The 18548-nt window shown below is 47.6% G+C and overlaps 2 protein-coding genes across 5 annotated transcripts in view; both read left to right on the top strand.

The window, feature by feature from the left end:
- The window catches only part of GNGT2 (G protein subunit gamma transducin 2), a 76690-nt gene that overhangs the window by 37154 nt on the left and 20988 nt on the right, over positions 1-18548 (top strand). Inside the window, exons 1-2 of one of the 3 annotated variants that reach the window (XM_044001410.1) lie at positions 10977-10996; positions 14648-14757. The exons of 1 other annotated variant lie outside the window; for it this stretch is intronic. The gene's annotated coding sequence lies outside the window, so the exon portion shown is untranslated. Of the gene's footprint in view, positions 1-10876; positions 10997-14647; positions 14758-18548 lie in introns of those variants that run through there. One more of the 3 variants, XM_044001411.1, reaches the window with a different exon arrangement.
- On the top strand, positions 14648-18400 carry PHOSPHO1 (phosphoethanolamine/phosphocholine phosphatase 1). 2 transcript variants are annotated; one of them, XM_044001409.1, is made up of 3 exons: positions 14648-14757; positions 15784-15899; positions 17063-18400. In XM_044001409.1, the coding sequence occupies exons 1-3, from the start codon at positions 14713-14715 to the stop codon at positions 17907-17909; spliced, it is 1008 nt and encodes a 335-aa protein (XP_043857344.1). In that variant the 5' UTR covers positions 14648-14712; the 3' UTR covers positions 17910-18400. The 2 variants fall into 2 exon arrangements, with proteins under 2 accessions (XP_043857344.1, XP_043857343.1); XM_044001408.1 differs by lacking the exon at positions 15784-15899 and having other exon boundaries at positions 17163-18400.

Below are 18548 nucleotides of genomic sequence, written 5' to 3'. Positions count from 1 at the left end.
CAGGTCAGCAGTTTTTCCCAGAAGATATTTCACATCGCCCTCTATTTTTTATTCATTTGGATTTGCTTTATTGTGTCTTGGTTTCTCATAAAGTCGCTGGCTTCCATTTGTTCAATCCTAATTCTTAGGCAATTAGTTTCATCAGAGAGCTTTTCCATTTGGCTTTTCAAGCTGTTGACTTTTTTCTCATGTCTTTCCTGCATCACCCTCATTTCTCTTTCCATTTTTCCTCTACCTCTCTAACTTTATCTTCAAAGTCCTTTTTGAGCACCTCTATGGCCTGAGACCAATTCGCATTTTTCTTGGAAGCTTTAGATATAGGGGCCCTGATGCTGACATCTTCCTCTGAGGGTGTACCTCGGTCTTCCTTGTTACTGAAGAAACTTTCTATGGTCCTCACCTTTCTCTGTCTGCTCATCTTTCCTTTCTTTTACTTGACTTTTAGCTCCTTAAAGTGGGGCACTGTTTCCAAACTGCAGTATCCCAAGCTTAAGAAGTCCCAGGTGGTATGAATTAAGGAGGATCAGGTTCTTCACTTGCCTGGCCTGTTCCCTGGTCTTAGATGACCCCAGACCAACTTGCTAATCAACCAGCTTTGTGTGTTGTGGTTGTCAGCTTTGAGGAGCCTGTGCCCCTCCCCCACCTGGGCCACTGCTACTCAAGCCTGCCTCTTGGTTCTCAGCAGGGGTGAAAAACCCAAGTTCTGCCTCAGTACCAGCATAGACCTCTGTAGTCAACCCCCTGCCAAGGGCTCAGCCCTCTCACCAGACTGTGATCTTAGTTCCAGATGACACTGGCGCTTCAACTGATTCAGAGGCTCTGGGGGTCTCCTTCTCTGGTGAGGCCTCCCTGGCACTGGATCTGTCAGGGTGATTGTGGGGTTGGGCTCAACTCCTATATCAGCACAGCAGCTCCCTCCTTCTGACCTTCCAAGCCATTCTTGGTTAGAAAATGATTTCAGTACATTCTTCTGTGAGCTTTGCTGCTCCGAGCATTTTCCTATGACCTTATTTGGATGTTTTTTGGATTGTCAACTTACCTCCTTATCAAAGGCCACATCCTTATTAATAATAGCTGATACAGGGGCGGCTAGGTGGCTCAGTGGATAAAGCACTGGCCCTGGAGTCAGGAGGACCTGAGTTCAAATCTGGCCTCAGACACTTGACACTTACTAGCTGTGTGACCCTGGGCAAGTCACTTAACCCCCATTGCCCCGCAAAAAAAAAAATAATAATAGCTGATACATATGTATAGTGTACATATACACATATATACAATTTTACAGCTCATATATTTAACTTATAAATATATCTATTTTTAAATTATTGAGCTTATTAGAAATTTATATAAATTTTAAAATTAATATATAAACATATGCAAAATGTCTATATATAGTGAGACTACTTTGTCTTCCATTCAACTTCCAGCTCCTCAAGAGCATAGATAGACTGGGGTTTTTTGCCTTTCTTTGTACCTCCAACACTTATCACATTGTCTGGCACATAGTGGTGCTCAATACCTGCTTGTTGATTTATTTGGGGCAGCTAAAAGGTGAAGTGGATAGAGTACCTGTCCTGGAGTTAGGAAAGACCTGGGTTCCAATGTGACCTCATATACTAGCTGTGTGACCCAGTGGATGAGTCACTTAACTCTGTTTGCCTCCCTTTCTGAATGTGTAAAATGAGCTGGAAATGGAAATGGGAAATCACTCCAAGAAAAACACCCAAAAAGGGGTCAGAAAGTGTGAACAACAGCAACAACATCACTTGACTTGAGATTGATTGATTGATAATTCTCTGGCTAGCAGCACCCTTTCACCTGGGGCCCACTCTCTGCTAAACTCACTCTCTGGACTGCTCCACCTCACCAGGAGCCTCATCCTCATGCATTTAGCCTCCTCTCCCTTTCCAGATTTCCTTTATGTTAAGTCTTCTATTAAAATCTAAGCTCTTTGAGGGTTGGGAAAGATCTTGTTTTTTTGCATTTATGTCCCCAGGGTAAACTTTTAACAAGTGCTCTATCTCATCTCTCTCCCTCCCTCTATCCTTCCTTCCTTCCTTCCATCCATCCATCCATCCATCCATGATAAACTCACATAGACCTTCTGCCCTGGAGAGAGAGAGAGCAGAAATCCTGTCTTATTACTCAAACAGTTCTTTAAGTACAATATACAGGGGCAGCTAGGTGGCACAGTGGATAAAACACTGGCCCTGGATTCAGGAGGACCTGAGTTTAAATCCTGCCTCAGATACTTGACACTTATTAGCTGTATGACCCTGGGCAAGTCACTTAACCCTCATTGCCCCACAAAAAAAAAAAAAGTACAGTATACACTTCCATTTATCTGTGGTAACCCTTGGAAGCCTCTCCCCCAAAGCAGGACCACACAGATTTGGGTAGAGAAAAGCAGATGTGAGAGTGGCTGGGCCAGTGGGTTTAAGATTATATATGCCCAAGTCAAATAGAATTATTTTAAAAAGAAATATCCAGGGGCAGCTAGGTGGTACAGTGGATAGAGCACCAGCCCTGGAGTCAGGAGGACCTGAGTTCAAATCTGGCCTCAGACACTTGACACTTACTAGCTGTGTGACCCTGGGCAAGTCACTTAACCCCCATTGCCCAGCCAAAAAAAAAGAAATATCCATTATTTTGGCTTGCCTGTGACTCTTTTTAGGATTAACCTACATGCCCAAAAGTCCATTCCCCAAATTGACCACTCAGGAAGTGATTTTTTAAAAAATCAATGTAACCCAGGATTCAGTCTCATTTGTATAAGATGCTCGATCCTCTTTAGTGGAGAATAATTATTTGATGATCTGTGCTTTTGTGAAAGCTTGGGAGAGATCTTAGTTCTTCTGACTGAGTTTCAGAAGATACAAGTGGTTCCAGCTCTCTTTGGGGACAGGGCAAAGGAGGAAGAGGAAGATTCGGGGAAGAAGCCAATTTGTAGAGAAGCTGGTACCTCAAGCAAGTCCCTAGCTTCCCAGAGTAGATGTCCTATGACAGGGCTTATTATTATGAGAAAGGTGTCACCAGAAAGCCCTTCAGGGAGGCTTGAATGAATAACTTGAATATGGCCATTAGAATACAGATATATTCAGCATGCCTAATGAGTTCTTTTGTTGTGGTGGTGGGTTTTTGTTTTTTGTTTGAGGCAACTGGGCATAAGTGACTCCTCCAGGGTCAAATAGCCAATATGTGTCTAAGGTTCTTGACTTTAAAACCAGCTCTCAGAGATCTACTTTGCCAAGCTGCCTCTCTAAACTCATTAATCACCAAAGTTCTGGAGCTCCAACACTTGACTGGTCACTGAGGCAGCCTGGTGTAGTAAATAGAGAGTGCTGGACTGGGAATCATCAAGACTTTGACAGTCTTCGAGTCAGAATGACCTCTTCTATAAACAAAAGGGTTGGATTCAATGACCTCTCGGGTCCCTTTCAGAATTGGGACAGAACTGGGGTTCAGCCTCTTGAGGTTTTCTAGCTATGTGACCCTACAAGTCCCTTCACCTCTATAGTTTCTCACCTGTAAGATGGAGCTTACAACATCTGTTGTTCTGAGCCCACAGGGTTGTTTCAAGGATCATTCATATAAGATGTCAACTTTAAAGCCCTAAATAAATGTCAGCTATTGATATATAAATGTTGATATATAAATATATTCTCATCTGCCAGAAACTTTCTCCTGACTTGGATTAACATGCATTTATTAAGTATCTACCATGTGGGCATTCCCCAAACCCTATTATTTTCTCACATTTCCACATGTATGCAGCTCAGTGAATAGAGTGCTGGGCCTGGAGTCAGGAAGATCTGAGTTCAAATTTGGCCTCAGACACTTACTAGCTGTATGACCCTGAGCAAATCAATTAACCTACTTGCCTTAATCTACTGGATAAGGAAACGACAAACCACTCCAGTATTTTTGCCAGGAAAACCCCATGGATAATATGGGGTCCATGGGGTCCTGAAGAGTTGGGCATGACTGAACAACAAAGCTGTGTGACCTTAGGCAGGTCACTTAACCTGTTTGCCTCAGTTTCCCCAATGGTAAAATGGGGATAATAATAGCACCTACCTCCCAGGGTTGTCATGAGAACCAAATGAGATAATAATTGTAAAATACTCAGCACAGTGTTTGGCACATACTAAGCACTATATAAATATTAGCTCTTATTACATCTGATCAATATGGGGATATCCATGTGTCTTCTCCCTCTCCCTAACTATAACCTTAATGGAGTTAGGGACCATGTCTTATCTAAATTTTGCATCTCCTCCCAAGCATAGCACGGCACAGCTATTGGAACACAGCAGGGGCTTAATAAGAATGCTTGTGCTTTATGCTGAGGAGCTTCAGGGTTTCTCCAGCACTGTCCGATTCTCCACACTGGCTCTTTAGACTGAAATCATCAGGCTGCCACCTCTGGATGAAAATATCCTTCAAGTCAGGACACTTATCCCCTTTTGCTCTAATTCTTTGCTTACTAAGCAGCCCTCTTTCTGACTTTGTAATTTGGTCTCCTGTGTATACCAAGCCACAAGAAGGGAGTATCCCATGTAGAGAACCCACTAGTATATTTATGGTGACAGTGTTTTCCAAACTAAATATTGGGACACCTGATGTGACCCTAGGATATTCCATTTATAACTCCTCATATTAAAAGCACTCTTTCTTTGATGGAGACAGGGATATCTGTGAGCATTATAATAAATTGGCAGTCTGATTTATTAATCAGGCTTTGGTGAGCTTGATTAGAATGAATGTTTCCCAGTCTGATCACCTTCGGATGTATCAATAGCACCAAGTAACTCAGCCTACCTGCAGAGTCAAGGACCTGAGTCCGGACCCTGACCTGGTATGACCCTCCCAGAATGCTGCCAATAGGCGTCACCCAGCCTGAGGCACAGACCAACTTGCCTTCCCTGACAGTCTGACAGAACAATAATCCAAATAGAGCCCTACTCTGGCTTCCAAACCAGCTTTCTCCCTCGTCTCTGTTGACCACTGTTTTCCCACCTAAGGAAAGGTAGTTTGGGAAGTGTTTTACCAGATCAGGGCCCAAAAATGACATTGCCATAATCTCTCTCCTTTTCTTTCTTTCTTTCTTTCTTTCTTTCTTTCTTTCTTTCTTTCTTTCTTTCTTTCTTTCTTTCTTTCTTTCTTTCTTTCTTCCTTCCTTCCTTCCTTCCTTCCTTCCTTCCTTCCTTCCTTCCTTCCTTCCTTCCTTCCTTCCTTCCTTCCTTCCTTCCTTCCTTCCTTCCTTTCTTTCTTTCTTTCTTTCTTTCTTTCTTTCTTTCTTTCTTTCTTTCTTTCTTCCTTCCTTCCTTCCTTCTCTCTCTCTCTGTCTCTCTCTCTCTCTCTCTCTCTCTCTCTCTCTCTCTCTCTCTGTCTCTCTCTCTCTCTCTCTCCCTCTCTCCCTCCCTTCCTTCCTCCCAGACCACTACTTAAATTATTTTCTCATCTCTGGGGACAGGTAAGGAGAAATGTCCCTCAGCATGTTCCTCTTTAACCAAAACCTTGACTAGGACTTAGGCCTCCCTTCATAAAGGATGTTACCACAGTTAGTCACTAATGTATTACATGGTTTTAAGGTAAGCTCTTGATAATAGAGTTGTGGGTTGGAGGAAACTTAAAAGTTTGTCTAGTTAAACTTCTGTATTTTAGAAATGAGGAAACTGAGGCCCAAGAAAGTTAAGTGGCTTGACTATGGAAAATACTTATGTGTATTGGTTGTTTAATGTTTATCTTTGTATAACCAGTGCCTAGCACAAAGCCTGGTATATAGCAGTCACATATAAAAATCCGTCGACATGAAGCTGACACCGATTACTTTAGGTACATTATCTCATTGAATTACTGCATTAAAGGGGCAGCTAGGTGTTGAAGTGGATAGAACACTGGCCTTGAAGTCCGGAGGACCTGAGTTCAAATCAGGTCTCAGACATCTACTAGCTGTGTGACCTTGGGCAAGTTACTTAACCCTGATTGACTGGTTGAGGAAGGATTAGAAGTTAAGAACCATTAATCCTGTGTGGTCAGTAAGGTAAATCCTATTTTACAGATGAGGAAACTGTTCAGATCAATGATTGGCTAAGACTCACAGGCCTGATAAATGGCAGAGCTCAGCCTAGAACACAGGACTCCTGATTCCCAGAGTCCATTGAGTTTTTTGTTTTTTCCAGGACAGTGCATGGTCCATACTGTCATTCAATGCTTTTGCATGCTCCATTACAGAGTCCAGACCAAACCAACTCCTTACTTAATAGGCATCACAGCCAGTTAGGTGGTGTAGTGGAGAGAGAATGCTGGACTTGGAAGCAGGAAGACTTGAGTTCAAATCCCATCTCAGGTACTTTTTGGTCATGTGACCCTGGGATCATCTGCTATTTCTGTTTATCTGTGACATGGCTCATCATCTGTAAAGTGTCTGGCACAGTCCCTGGCACGTCTTTGGGGGTGTATAAATTCCCTCCCTAACTTCCCCTTCCTCTAAGATTTGTCCCTCTCCCTTAGCCCCATCCCATCCAGCTCAGTTGATTTTGCCTAGCAAGCATCTCTCATCAGACTCCTCTTCACTCAAATAGCTACCACCCTGCTTTAGGCCTTTCTCACTTCTCTCTTGGAAAATTGTAGTAGCTTCCTAATTTCTTTCCCTGCTTCTGGTCCTTAACTTCTTCTTTTTATTCTTCTTTTTTTTTAAGAATAAAATAATAGTTTATTTAGGTGTTAGGAAAAGGAAACCAAGAGAGAAATCCTTGGACTTCTTCTCATGGGGAGAAGGCGCATAGTACCTGGTCCTTAACTTCTTTTTTTTTTTTTTTTGGAGAAGTATCAAAGATCTTTATTTACATTCTCAAGAGAATGGGTCACTCCCTAGTAGAATGGCCTGGTCCTTAACTTCTAATCCTTCTTCAACCAGTCTATCAGTAAGCACCTACTAAGTGTTAGACACTATGCTAAGTCTGGAGGATACCAGGAAAGGCATAATACAGTCTCTGCCCCGGAAGAGCTCACAATCTTATTTCACATTTCAGCCTCTCAGTTTTCATTCTAGCCAAATTGGCATACATGTTGTTCCCTGTCCTTAACATTTGATCTCCCACCCGGTGCCTATGAATAGGGTGTGTCCTCCATGCCTGAAATGCCCTCCTTCCTAGCCTCTAGGCTTCTGGATTCCTAGCTCCCCTCATAGCTCAGTTTAAATACCACCTCCTTTTGTTGTTCAGTCGTGTCTTACTCTTCATGACCTCATTTGGCAAAGATACTGGAGTGATTTGTCCTTTCCTTCTCCAGCTCATTTTACAGATGAGGAAACTGAAACAAACACAGTTAAGTGACTTGTCCAGGGTCACACAGCTACTAAGTGTTTGGGGCTGGATTTCAACTCAGATCTTCCTGACTCCAGACCAGATCCTCTATCCACTTCACCTTCTAGCTGTCTCTCTTACAGGAAGGCTTTCTGTCCCCGCTTTCCCTTCCACTCCATAATTACTTTATATTTGAGTATTTTGTTTTTACTTGTGTACATGTTGATTTCCTGTGAATAGAAATGTAAGCTTCTCCAGGGCAAGTTGTCTTGTTTTTGTCTTTAAGTTCGGGAACTCTAAGATAAATACTTATTGAATGGAATGGAATTGACTCTTTGCCCTCCCATTGGTACCATCTGCCACCCCCATTCCTCAGCCTTTGCCCTCAGGTGACTGATTAACTTCTGTGCCGGGTGTCCTTATAAATACTCTTTCTGGATCTCCCTATTGGGACTCCCCCTCCAACTCTACCTACTCACCCCAGACCTGTCTTCTGTCCTTAGACCCTTCTTGCCCCACCTAGAACACTGGATTTTAGAAGAGCTTTGTTTAACCCAGTCCCCTTCTCCCCTCCCCCATCTCCAGCCCCAACCCTCCCAACACCCACTTCATGATTCATGGTGTAACCTCATCTGCTGCCCAGAGATAGCCAGGGCCCACAGAAGCCCTGCCCAGAAGCTGCCCTTTTCTGCCCTGTCATAGCAAACTCTTGCCTCTCCTAGAGCACTTCAGCACAAATGTGGGGAATAGTCTCTCTGTGAGAAGTGATAATAAACTAAATGTTTATTATGTGTTAATAAACTAATACGATGCAATGAGTCATAGAAGGAACCCTAGATTAAAAGTCAGAGGACTCAAAGGGGCAGCTAGGTGGCACCGTGGATAGAGTACTGGCCCTGGATTCAGGAGGACCTGAGTTCAAATCCAGCCCCAGACACAACACTAGCTCTGTGACCCTGGGCAAGTCACTTAACCCTCATTGCCCTGCCCCCCCCAAAAAAGTCAGAGGACCCGGATTTAAATCTTGACCCCAACACTATTTGGGATTAGATGACCTTTGAGGTCCCTTATAGCTTTAAAACTATGATCCTTTATATTACTTTGGTCTAACTCCTCCCATTTTTTAGGTGGGAAGACTAAGGCCCAGAAGGAGGTGATTTGACCTGGCCACGTTCAAACATATAATCCAAATTATATAGAAAGGACCTTTGAGTTCATCTAAACAGCCTGAGGGTCTTCTGATTCCCAAACCCATGGCACCATCAGTCAGATAATCCAAAAGTCCTTTCTTGGAAGGGTTAGCTTCAGGATGACCCCCCCGCCCCCCCCCCCACCCCCCCACCCCCGATACATTTTTGGCAGCTAGCCCTCCATTCTCCACTGTGTTTAGTTCAGGCTCATATTCGAATGAGTTTACCAGTTTGCTTTTCCATCCTTACAGTCACTGATGGGCCAAGGTAGGGAACTAAGTAGCTGATGAGATATTTGCCAAGGAGAATCCAGGAACCTGGAGGGAGTGTTGACATCAGAAAGTTTCTCCCATCATGGAAATACTTGGGTTGACAGACTTGGTTAACCTTGGAGGAGAGAAGTGACACTCTCTGCAAAGTTACCTCTTCCTACTTGCCAGCCTCTTCTCTCTTTCCTATCTGGTTGGCTATCCATCAGATGTCTGGATTGGGGTAGTCCCTCCACCCCCTCCCAATCCATCTCATTTGGTGTGTTTTGTTTCAGCAATACACACATAGTCCTCCCTGGTTTTCAGTTTCCCATGGACCCCAATGGTGCAACAAAAAGGCCCCAAATGCAGGACTGACTTTTCAGAATGATCATAATTTAGGCAAACCAAACCAAACCAGGAAGGTAGTCCAAAAGAACTGGGTTTGGAGAGAGAAGAATCTGCATTCAAATCCTAGTTCTGGCCACCTATTGTGAGACCTTGGGCAAGTCACGTGGCACTGTTTCCTTATCTGTAGAACGAGAGTGTTGTACTAGATGCCCTCTGAGGTTCCTATCTTTGTTTTTAGTGATAGAAACGACTTTTTTTACCCCCCCCCCCCCGCTGGGTTCGCAATAACCAGGCCTTTATCAGTTTGGCGTTTACTCCATACTTAAGGTGTGGTTGATTTAAATTTGAATGAACGAGTTTGAACTTGAAAGAGAAGTTTCAGGAGGTGAGACTGGACTTTTAGGGTGTGAACGTTCACTCTCCTTTTTGTCTTTGGGGCACTATGTGAAGAGAGAGGGAAAACAACTTCTTTGGATTCAGTTTCCTTATATGTAAAATAAGAAAATAGAGTCTGGACTTCCAGTTTTGAATCTATTTTATTCCCATTCTGGACTCTTCCCCTCTCCCCTTCATCTTTAGGCTGGAGGAAGGGGTCTTGGAGTTTGAGCAACCTTGGAACAAGCTCCTTACCTTTTTCAAGGACTGTTTCCTCAGTAAAAGAAGGGGGTTGCTTTAAAATTATAGAGTATCATAGGTCTGGACCTGGAGGGGGACCCTAGAGGGGTCAAGTCTAGTCCAACCTCCTCCTCCTACAGAGAAGAAAACCGAGTTCCAGAAAGATTGTGACTTGTCCAAGGTCACCCAATTTCAGCAAGTGTCGGAGCCGGGATTCCAACCTGGGGCTTTTGCTGAGTTCTGCTAAGGGAACTTTCAGTTCTAGACCCAAGGAATCAGTCCCAGGGACTGGGCTGCGGCGCTGTCCTCAACCTGCGGGGGAAGAAGATAACGCAGCTACTCTTGTGGATGGGGCAAAGACTTTCCTCCCAATCCTGAATCAACACAATCTTGGGGCCTTGCCAAAAAAAAAAAAAAAGGGGGAGGGATGGTGGCAGCAGCTTGTCGAGATTTTTTTTAAAAGGGAGGGCGAAGTGGAAGAGTTCGTGCACATTTATGCAAAATCTGGAAGCTAATAATATTGCTATACCTCTGACATTGATTAGCTGGGAAGATTTAAAGGGAACAACTTTAACTTTTAGGAATTGGGGTGGAGGGATATCTTGGAGGAGCAAGGAGGTGGGTGTGTGCATGCTGGGACAGAAGCAGGTTGCAAGGAGCTAGGACTCCCACCTCCCCAAATTTAGGAGGCTCAGCCCTTCGGCCTCTCACTTCTCCCGCAGGGCTCTGGCTCCCAGCCCGTGCGATCCTTCTTTTGCTCACCTCCTCCCTCCCCGCCCCTGAGGCTTGAGGGGAGGAGCTATCCCTTCGGCCCGCCCCTTTGATGTGCGCCGGCGCGGCTATGATTGGCCAGGCGCTTGTGACGTGTGGGTACTGCGGTGGGCTCTGGTGCAGCAGTAGCTGCAGCGCCTGCCCGGGCTCTGGCTCCGGGGCACTTAAAGGGGACGCGGCGGCGGCCCTGGGACCAAGGTGCGGGGTGGGTTTCGGGGAGGGGCTGGAGGGGCCAGCCGAGCCAAACTCGATCCGTGGCTCCTCGGGGTGTGGGACCTGTACACCGGAGCCCAGGAACTGAGGGAACATAGGACACCGCGTCCCCTCCTGACCCTGCCCCCCTTATTCCATCCCGCACCCCAGTAGCTCATCCAAGCCCCTGTCCACCTCGCACGCACACTAAAAAAGCCCAGCCTGGACACACTGCTGCTGTTGCCGCCGCCGCTGCTGTTGCTGTAGCCGCCGCCGCCGTCGCTGCCACCGCTGTCGCTGTCACCGTCACCGTTCTTCTGTGAGTACCCGGCGAAGGGGGTCTGGGGTCCGGGCTTGGGGTGAGAGGCTTAGGAGGTGTTTAGGGAGCGGCATGCCTCGTTGCAGTGCGTGGCAGAATGAGACGCTACAACGTGTGTTGTGGGTGTATCTGTCGAAGCGGGGGTAGGGGGTGGGGGTTCTGATTCCTACCCCAACCCTGAGTAGGAATTTCGAGTCTTCATACACCCCCCCCCTTCCCCCGCCAACCCCTCCTTCCCTCATTTGGAGCCTCATTTGGACTCCATGGCATGCATGCCCATTTTCTCCCTGGCACTCCCTTGCAAAAGCTTCTGTCCACCCGCGGCTGCTTCTTCCTGACTCTTCTCCCCACCCTAATTCTAACTCTAGCCCTGCCTCGTCCCCTCCTTTCTTTGGTCCTCTTGGCCCTCCCAGTGCCTGTTCCCTTATTCCTCCACCTCCTGTGCCAACACAGTATACCCTAAATCTTGGTTCTCTCTTGCCCCTGCCCTTCCCTTCCCCCACTCCATCTACCTACCGCCTCCCCAGAGAAGAGCCCGGGGCCAGCTGGGGATGTTCCAAAGTGTTTCCTTCGCAGCCATCTCTAAAAATATCCCACTCACCCTCTGGCACCTTCCTGACCCCAGCGAGGAGTCCATTGCAATCCAGCAAAAGACCCCGATAGAGTCCTCTAGGAGTAGCTAGCCTAGCCTCTCACCCTGTTCATTTGGGTTATCTCTTATTCTTAGTTCCTACTGCCCCTCCTTCTTCAAAGGTTGCAGCTTAACAGGGATTTCCTCATAACTCTAGAAGAGTTAAGCAAGATATTGGGGATGCAGGGGGCACTTAGAACAGTGTAAGGGGTGGGAGGCGTGCGTGTTTGCCAGGCGGGGGTGATGGAGAGATTGGCTAGAATTACTGGAAGGGAGACCAAAGAGCTTTGTATTATATTCGTGGCTGTGCCGTGCGCTCTCGGGGAAGTAGCTCAACCTCTCTGGACCTTTTACTTATGCACCTTCAGCAGGTAGTGAGAAATCCTTCTGCCCTCCAGAAGTATGAAGGAGGGAAGATCCTGTGAGGAAGAGAATCCAGTCTGGGAAAGGAGAATGACTAGATTTTAATATATTCAGTGGGGAACTGAATTTTGGTCTTGGACCGACTGATTACTATGTATTTTCACAGTCCTCATTTCCTACACCCACATCCCCATTCGGAAACAGCCCTCGAGATAGTATCCCCACATAAGGAGGATGGAGACCAGATTTCAAATGTGGATGCTGGGCACAGTAACCATTTTCCCCTTCCTGTTGGTGTTCAGGTCCTGTCTGATTCTTTGTGACCCCATGGACCATAGCACCAATACTATCCATGGGCTTTTCTTAGAAAAAGAGACTGGAGTGGTTTGCCATTTCCTTTTCCAAGAGATTAAGGTAAACTGGTGTTGTCACTTGCCAAGGGCTTTCCTGCCTCCCCCCACCCCCAAAAGTTATTTTAGGTTTGGAGAGATAGGGACCTGAGATTTTAAGTTTCCTACCCTCTCCTGGGCTCAGTCTTTGCCTCCAGAGAATGGGGAGGAGAGCAAGAAGGGGAGGAGTCAGGAAAGGCTAGAATTCTACTGATTGACCCTTTAATAGGGTTGGGTGGGGAAAATGATGGAGCTATGATCTCCCTCCCTATAAAAACCTAGACACCCTCTGGTTCTCCAGGGTAGGAGGGAAGGTTTCCAGATCCTATCTCTTTTCCCCAGAGGAACTCCCTTTGAATGAAGGCAGAAGGGTACAGCTGGGGTACTCAGGTGTTGAGGTGAGTCACCACCCATTTGAGGGAAACAGATTTGAACTCAGGTCTGAGCCATCCACATACATCTCTCTTGATGCTGCTAAGGAGAGGAGGAAGGAAGAAGCTTCCCCCTGGAATCTCTGCCTGATTCGCATGGAGGCAGAGAGGCAGGATGACAGGGTTCTTTGTGTTTGGGACTTGAGAAAGGGAAAATTGAAACTGGTGTGGCAGGAGGAGTAAACTGATGCATGGAGATGCTTTCCCCTAGGGATTCAAGAATAAGGCAGACATCTGGCAGTGGCATCACCACATCACTAAGGACTCAGTCTCAAGCTCCCTTACTACTACTTCCTGTTGCTTGAACTACAGGAGTGCTGTCTCCTCACCTTTTCTCCCTCAGGAGACCTTCTCTTGGCCCATCCCCAACACGTGTTATCTTTCTGAAGGGGCTGGGAGGCTTGCCCCCACCCTCACCCCAAGAGCAGATGTCCTAGGGAATAATATCCCCCCCCTTTTCCATTTTCTCTCATTTTTTTCCCTTTTTTGTGGGGGGCAATGAGGGTTAAGTGACTTGCCCAGGGTCACACAGCTAGTACATGTCAAGTGTCTGAGGCCATATTTGAACTCAGGTCCTCCTGAATCCAGGTCCGGTGCTTTATCCTTCATCACCTAGCTGCCTCTCTCTTAGATTTCTTACCTTCCCCTTCTCCAGTCAGTGTTTCAATTTCCCAGTGGGCCTACCTTCAGCAACCACTTTTCTGCCCTCTCACTTACATTGAACTTTGGCCCCTACCAGAATCCAGTAGGCTCCTTTCTGAGCCAGAACCTGAGTTTCTGTTAGAGGGGAAGCTTCTCTACTACTGTTTTATTGTGGCATTGGGATTTTTGGCATGAGAAATGAGACAAGGTCATCTTTAGGGATTTGGGCCTTTTCTGTCGACCCTATCCTAGGTAGGATCTTTGACAAATAGCCATTACCTGAGGAAGCAATGGAGGAGTCAGCCTTGAGGACGCTATGGAGAGGTCCTATGTCTTACTGGAATTGACAGGCAGAGGGCAGCAACCAACAGAGCATTCAACCCCTCCTAAGCCCAATTCTGATCTTTTCTATGCAAATGCTCCCGCTACCCCTCTATCTTGAGTGTGCTCTCCATTACCACCCATCTCTTTTCCCATCCTAAGAATACTTGGCCAACCGAAAGTCTCATATGCTAACAATCCCTGAAATAGTCTCAGCTTGTGAAAGAGAGGTACCCATTTCCCACATCACCTCTGAGTGGAGGTTGTGGAACCCAAGTGTTCCTTAATTCCTTAACTTGTCTAAAAAACAACCTATGCCTAGCATTTTTTTTTTTTTTTAGTGAGGCAATTGGGGTTAAGTGACTTGCCCAGGGTCACACAGCTAGTACATGTCAAGTGTCTGAGGCTGGATTTGAACTCAGGTACTCCTGACTCCAGGGCTGGTGCTCTATCCACTGCGCCACCTAGCTGCCCTAGCAATTGGTTTTTTGGGTTTTTTTTGCGGGGCAATGGGGGTTAAGTGACTTGCCCAGGGTCACACAGCTAGTAAGTGTCAAGTGTCTGAGGTCAGATTTGAACTCAGGTACCCCTGAATCCAGGGCCGGTGCTTTATCCACTGTGCCACCTAGCCGCCCCATAGCAAATGCTTTTTTAAAATGTTTATAGGCTGAGTGACCCAGTTACCACTGCCCTCCCTCAGTGGTAGGCACAGGAGTAGAAAGGATGATGAGCAGGTATTGGGGACCTCTTAGCACTGAGCCTGTATGTGCTGGTGAGCCCCTCTGAAAGGAAACAGCAGAGCTCATTCCTCAGTGAGGTGCATAGGAAGTCTGGATTCTGTGTTCTCCACTGACTTTTCTCATGTGATTATCAGGGAGATCAGAATACAGCAACTGGTAAAAAGTTTCAACTGGCAGAGCCCTTGGTAATGTCCTGAGGATGAACGGGTGTTTTCCAGTCACTGGCTTGAGATGCCTATCTAGGGTAAGTAGCTCCCTCTGATGGCCATTCAAGTATTTGGGGGTGGGGCATGGGGAGGGAAACAGCCAGAGGTTGTCCAAAGGGCTGCCCTAATTAATATACAGGGCATAAATAATTCCCCTAAGACTCTACCCTTCAGCTCCAGATCCCAAGGGGATGTATATCCCACTGGAAAAAGAATTACCAGTGCCTTCCACCCAGTACAAGGCTCTCCCAGTATCCTGGGGCACTGGATATCTCAAGTACTTGGGAAATAGGGTCACCTGGAAGCTGTTCAGTTGGTCTAGTAGGAGAGCCAGCTTCATATCCCAACTCTGGAAAATGATAGGTAACCTTGGGGAAATGGGGTTGCTTTTTTTGTGCCATGGAGACAAAGACAATCTCCTTGGCCCTATCCTTCCTCCTTCCCCTTAGGTGAAGAGAGAAGAGATGGAAATGGAAAAGTTATTTACTTGCAGTCAAGAGTATTTGTGTAGAAAGGGATTGTAGAGATCATTCAGTCTATCTCCTCATTTTACAGGTGAGGAAACTGAGGCACAGTTAGGTGAATGGCTTGTCAAGGCTGTGTGGCAAATTGAGTGATAGAAGCAGGACTCAGTTCTCCTGAGTCCATTCCCCCTTGCATAGTGATTTGGGGTTAGGAGAGTGGTCCTAGAGGTATTCAGAATATTCTAGAATGCTATCCACAAGACTATTTCAAAGTCAGTGGAGGGAGAAGTGGGTCTGCTCTGCCTTTTCTTGCTCCTTTCCTCTACTTCTTTCTGGCACTGTTTGGCTCACTCATCTTCTCCCCTTCCTCCTCCCTTTCTCTTTCTGCTCCCTGTCCTTGCCACCCCTTTCTCTATCTCAGCTCTCCTTGCCTCCTCCCCATACTGAACTCTCTTCTCCATCATTGTTCATTTCCCCTTCTGTTCTGGTGCTACCAGCTCTATCTCTGCTCATGGGGCCAGCTCTCCCATCTGGTGAGCTTCTTCCTTTCTTTCCTCCTCCCCATCCTCTGTCATTGTCCCCCTCCTCCCTGTCTCCCAGGTGTGCTGTACTTTCCTGCGGGATGGTCCCACCCTCCCCAGCCCCAATTCTGCTGTCCGGCTGCTTCGAACTCTGGCAGAAACCCCGCCTGCTGACACCCCCCTTCTGGGGAACTGGCAAGTGATTAGCTATGAAATAGTTGGGAGTCCTTGGGAATGAATCTCAGACTTAGCTTAGCTACAGGAACCTTTTACCTCCACACTTGTGCAGGAAACTGCAACAGAGACAGACACTCCTTGCTTCTTACCTCCTTCTAGAACAGGGATTCCTAACCCCAGGTGCCCCAAAGAGTCTGAGGATAGATTTCTGGGGTCTGTGAACTTGGATGAGAAATAAAATGTCTTTATTTTAGCATTCTGTTCAATTATGAAAATAGGTAACAATATGGAGGGCTTCATAGGCTCCAGGAAACTCCCAAAGGGGCCACAGAAAATGTTAAGAACCTCTGAACTAGAAGGACTAACATCCAGATCTCTAGGATAGGGCCAAACTCAGTGTTCACTGGGGCTCCCAAGCCACCATTCTTGGCACTCGGCCTCATCCTAGAAATGTACAGAATCTTGGAGAAGAAGTCTTTGATTTTATGCACCCATAGCTGGGGGCTCTCCCCTTGGACACAACCATGCTATACATTCCTTCTGCTTGACCAGTCCCATGGTTGCTTCTAGGAAGAGAGAGGAATAAGGAAATTGTGTGTGTGTATGTGTGTGGTTGTGTTTGTGTGTCTCTCTTCTTCTGAATACTCCTGGAATTTGTTTGGAGTAGAGGAAGGAGACGTGAAGATGGGGGTTGAGTTGGGACTTCTATACATAAACGGGCTAAAAAGGGCAGAAAAGATGGCCCTGGGAATTAGCTGGAGAGAATGTGCATTGAGAATATGGAGAAGAGCAAGGACACAAATATTGAAAAGGAGCAGCTAATTCAAAATAACCTCCCTAATAAGTTACTTTTATTTGGGGGAATGTATCATAAATTTCTCCGGGGGAAGGGGCAATCCATCAGACACCCCCCCCCCTCCCCTTTCCAAATTTTTAAAGGGGATGTAAAAATGCTTTCGCATTTCAGGGCTGAAGGTGTGGGGCAGCTACCAAGTCGAGTCTGGGCTTGGGGGGAGGGGGGAAGTGCCTCCTTACCTGAACTACGGATAATGGGGACTTTTCTGATGAAAGAATCTGAAGGACGATGAGGGATGAGAGCAGGGTGGGGAATGGGGCGGCCCCCGGGGTCCCGGAGGGGTGAAGCTCCGCCAAGGCTAACTGAGCCCTTGGGTCCCCCTCAGGTGGTGGCTGTGCCAGCGCCGCTGGCCCGGGCGGCTCTCTAACCATCCTCTCCCCGGCGGGCTCCTGCCGCGCCCCTTCTCGCTTGCTCCCTCCTCCCAGGACGGCCCAAGGATGGCGGAGCCAGGGGCGCCGCGCTTCCTGCTAACCTTCGATTTTGATGAGACCATAGTTAACGAGAACAGCGATGACTCCATCGTGCGCGCCGCCCCCGGCCAGAAGCTGCCAGACAGCCTGCGGGCCACGTTCCGCGAAGGCTTCTACAACGAGTACATGCAGCGGGTCTTCCAGTACTTGGGCGATCAAGGCGTGAAGCCGCAAGACTTCCGCGAAGTCTACGAGGACATCCCGCTGTGTCCCGGCATGACCGACCTCTTCCAGTTCCTGACCAAACAGGGCAGCTGCTTTGAGATCATCCTCATCTCAGACGCCAACACTTTCGGCGTGGAGAGCTCCCTGCGCGCCTCGGGCTACCGCGGCCTCTTCCGCAGAATCTTTAGCAACCCGTCGGGCCCAGATGAGCGGGGCATTTTGGTGCTGCAGCCCTTCCACAAGCACTCGTGCACTCGCTGCCCGGCCAACATGTGCAAACACAAGGTGCTCGGCGACTACCTGCGCGAGAGGGCGCAGGACGGCGTGCACTTCGAGCACCTCTTCTACGTGGGCGACGGCGCCAACGACTTTTGCCCCATGGGGCTGCTGGCGGCGGGCGACGTGGCCTTCCCGCGCCGGGGCTACCCCATGCACCGGCTCATCCAGGAAGCCTCCTCATTCCGAGCCACCGTGGTGCCCTGGGAGTCGGCAGCCGAAGTCCGGCGCTACTTGCAGGAGATGTTGAAGAAATGCTAAGAGCCCTGGAGGGGACGGAGCGGGCGTCTGGCCGGCTGGGGGAGGCTCAGCTCAAAAGGGCTGCCTGGCCTCTCCCGACCCCACCCGCTTTGTCTTTGCCTCCGATTGGGGACCCAGGAAAGCGAAATCGTGTTTTAACTACCAACACAAGAACTTTCTCCCCCGACCCCCGAATTCGCTTTGGTTTATCCCTCCCTCCCTTGGACCCAGTCCTCTCCAACTGCACTGCAAGAATCCTGGGCTCCATCCGTTTGGGAGAGGGAGCAGAAATATACAACACATGCATATATACACACACAACGTGTGTATGTATGCGCCATATATGTATATCTACATATTTCATATATGAATGAGGGGGCAGTAACCATCTATGCAGTTAGCCCAGTCGGGCTGTCCAGAGTCGGGTCCTGACAGTCCGGCAGTGCACACCTGTTAGAGGGGAGCCAGGCAGTCCTACCCTTTTCCCAAGATAAAGGCCTATACCATCCTAATTCTTGTGGTGAGGCTGTTCTGGGTGGGGAGATATTTAAATAGTTGCTTTCTGTTCCTGCCACCAGTGTGCACCAATGCCTCTCTCCAGCCACAGGGAAACCTTCCCAAACAAGCTCAGGTTCCCAAGCCAAACCCACTTCCATCTCC

The sequence above is a fragment of the Dromiciops gliroides genome, chromosome 4 (assembly GCF_019393635.1).
Source record: "Dromiciops gliroides isolate mDroGli1 chromosome 4, mDroGli1.pri, whole genome shotgun sequence".
Classification (NCBI taxonomy): Eukaryota; Metazoa; Chordata; class Mammalia; order Microbiotheria; family Microbiotheriidae; genus Dromiciops; species Dromiciops gliroides.
Note: the sequence above shows the minus strand (reverse complement) of the source record. Positions and strands in the feature narration are given on the sequence as shown.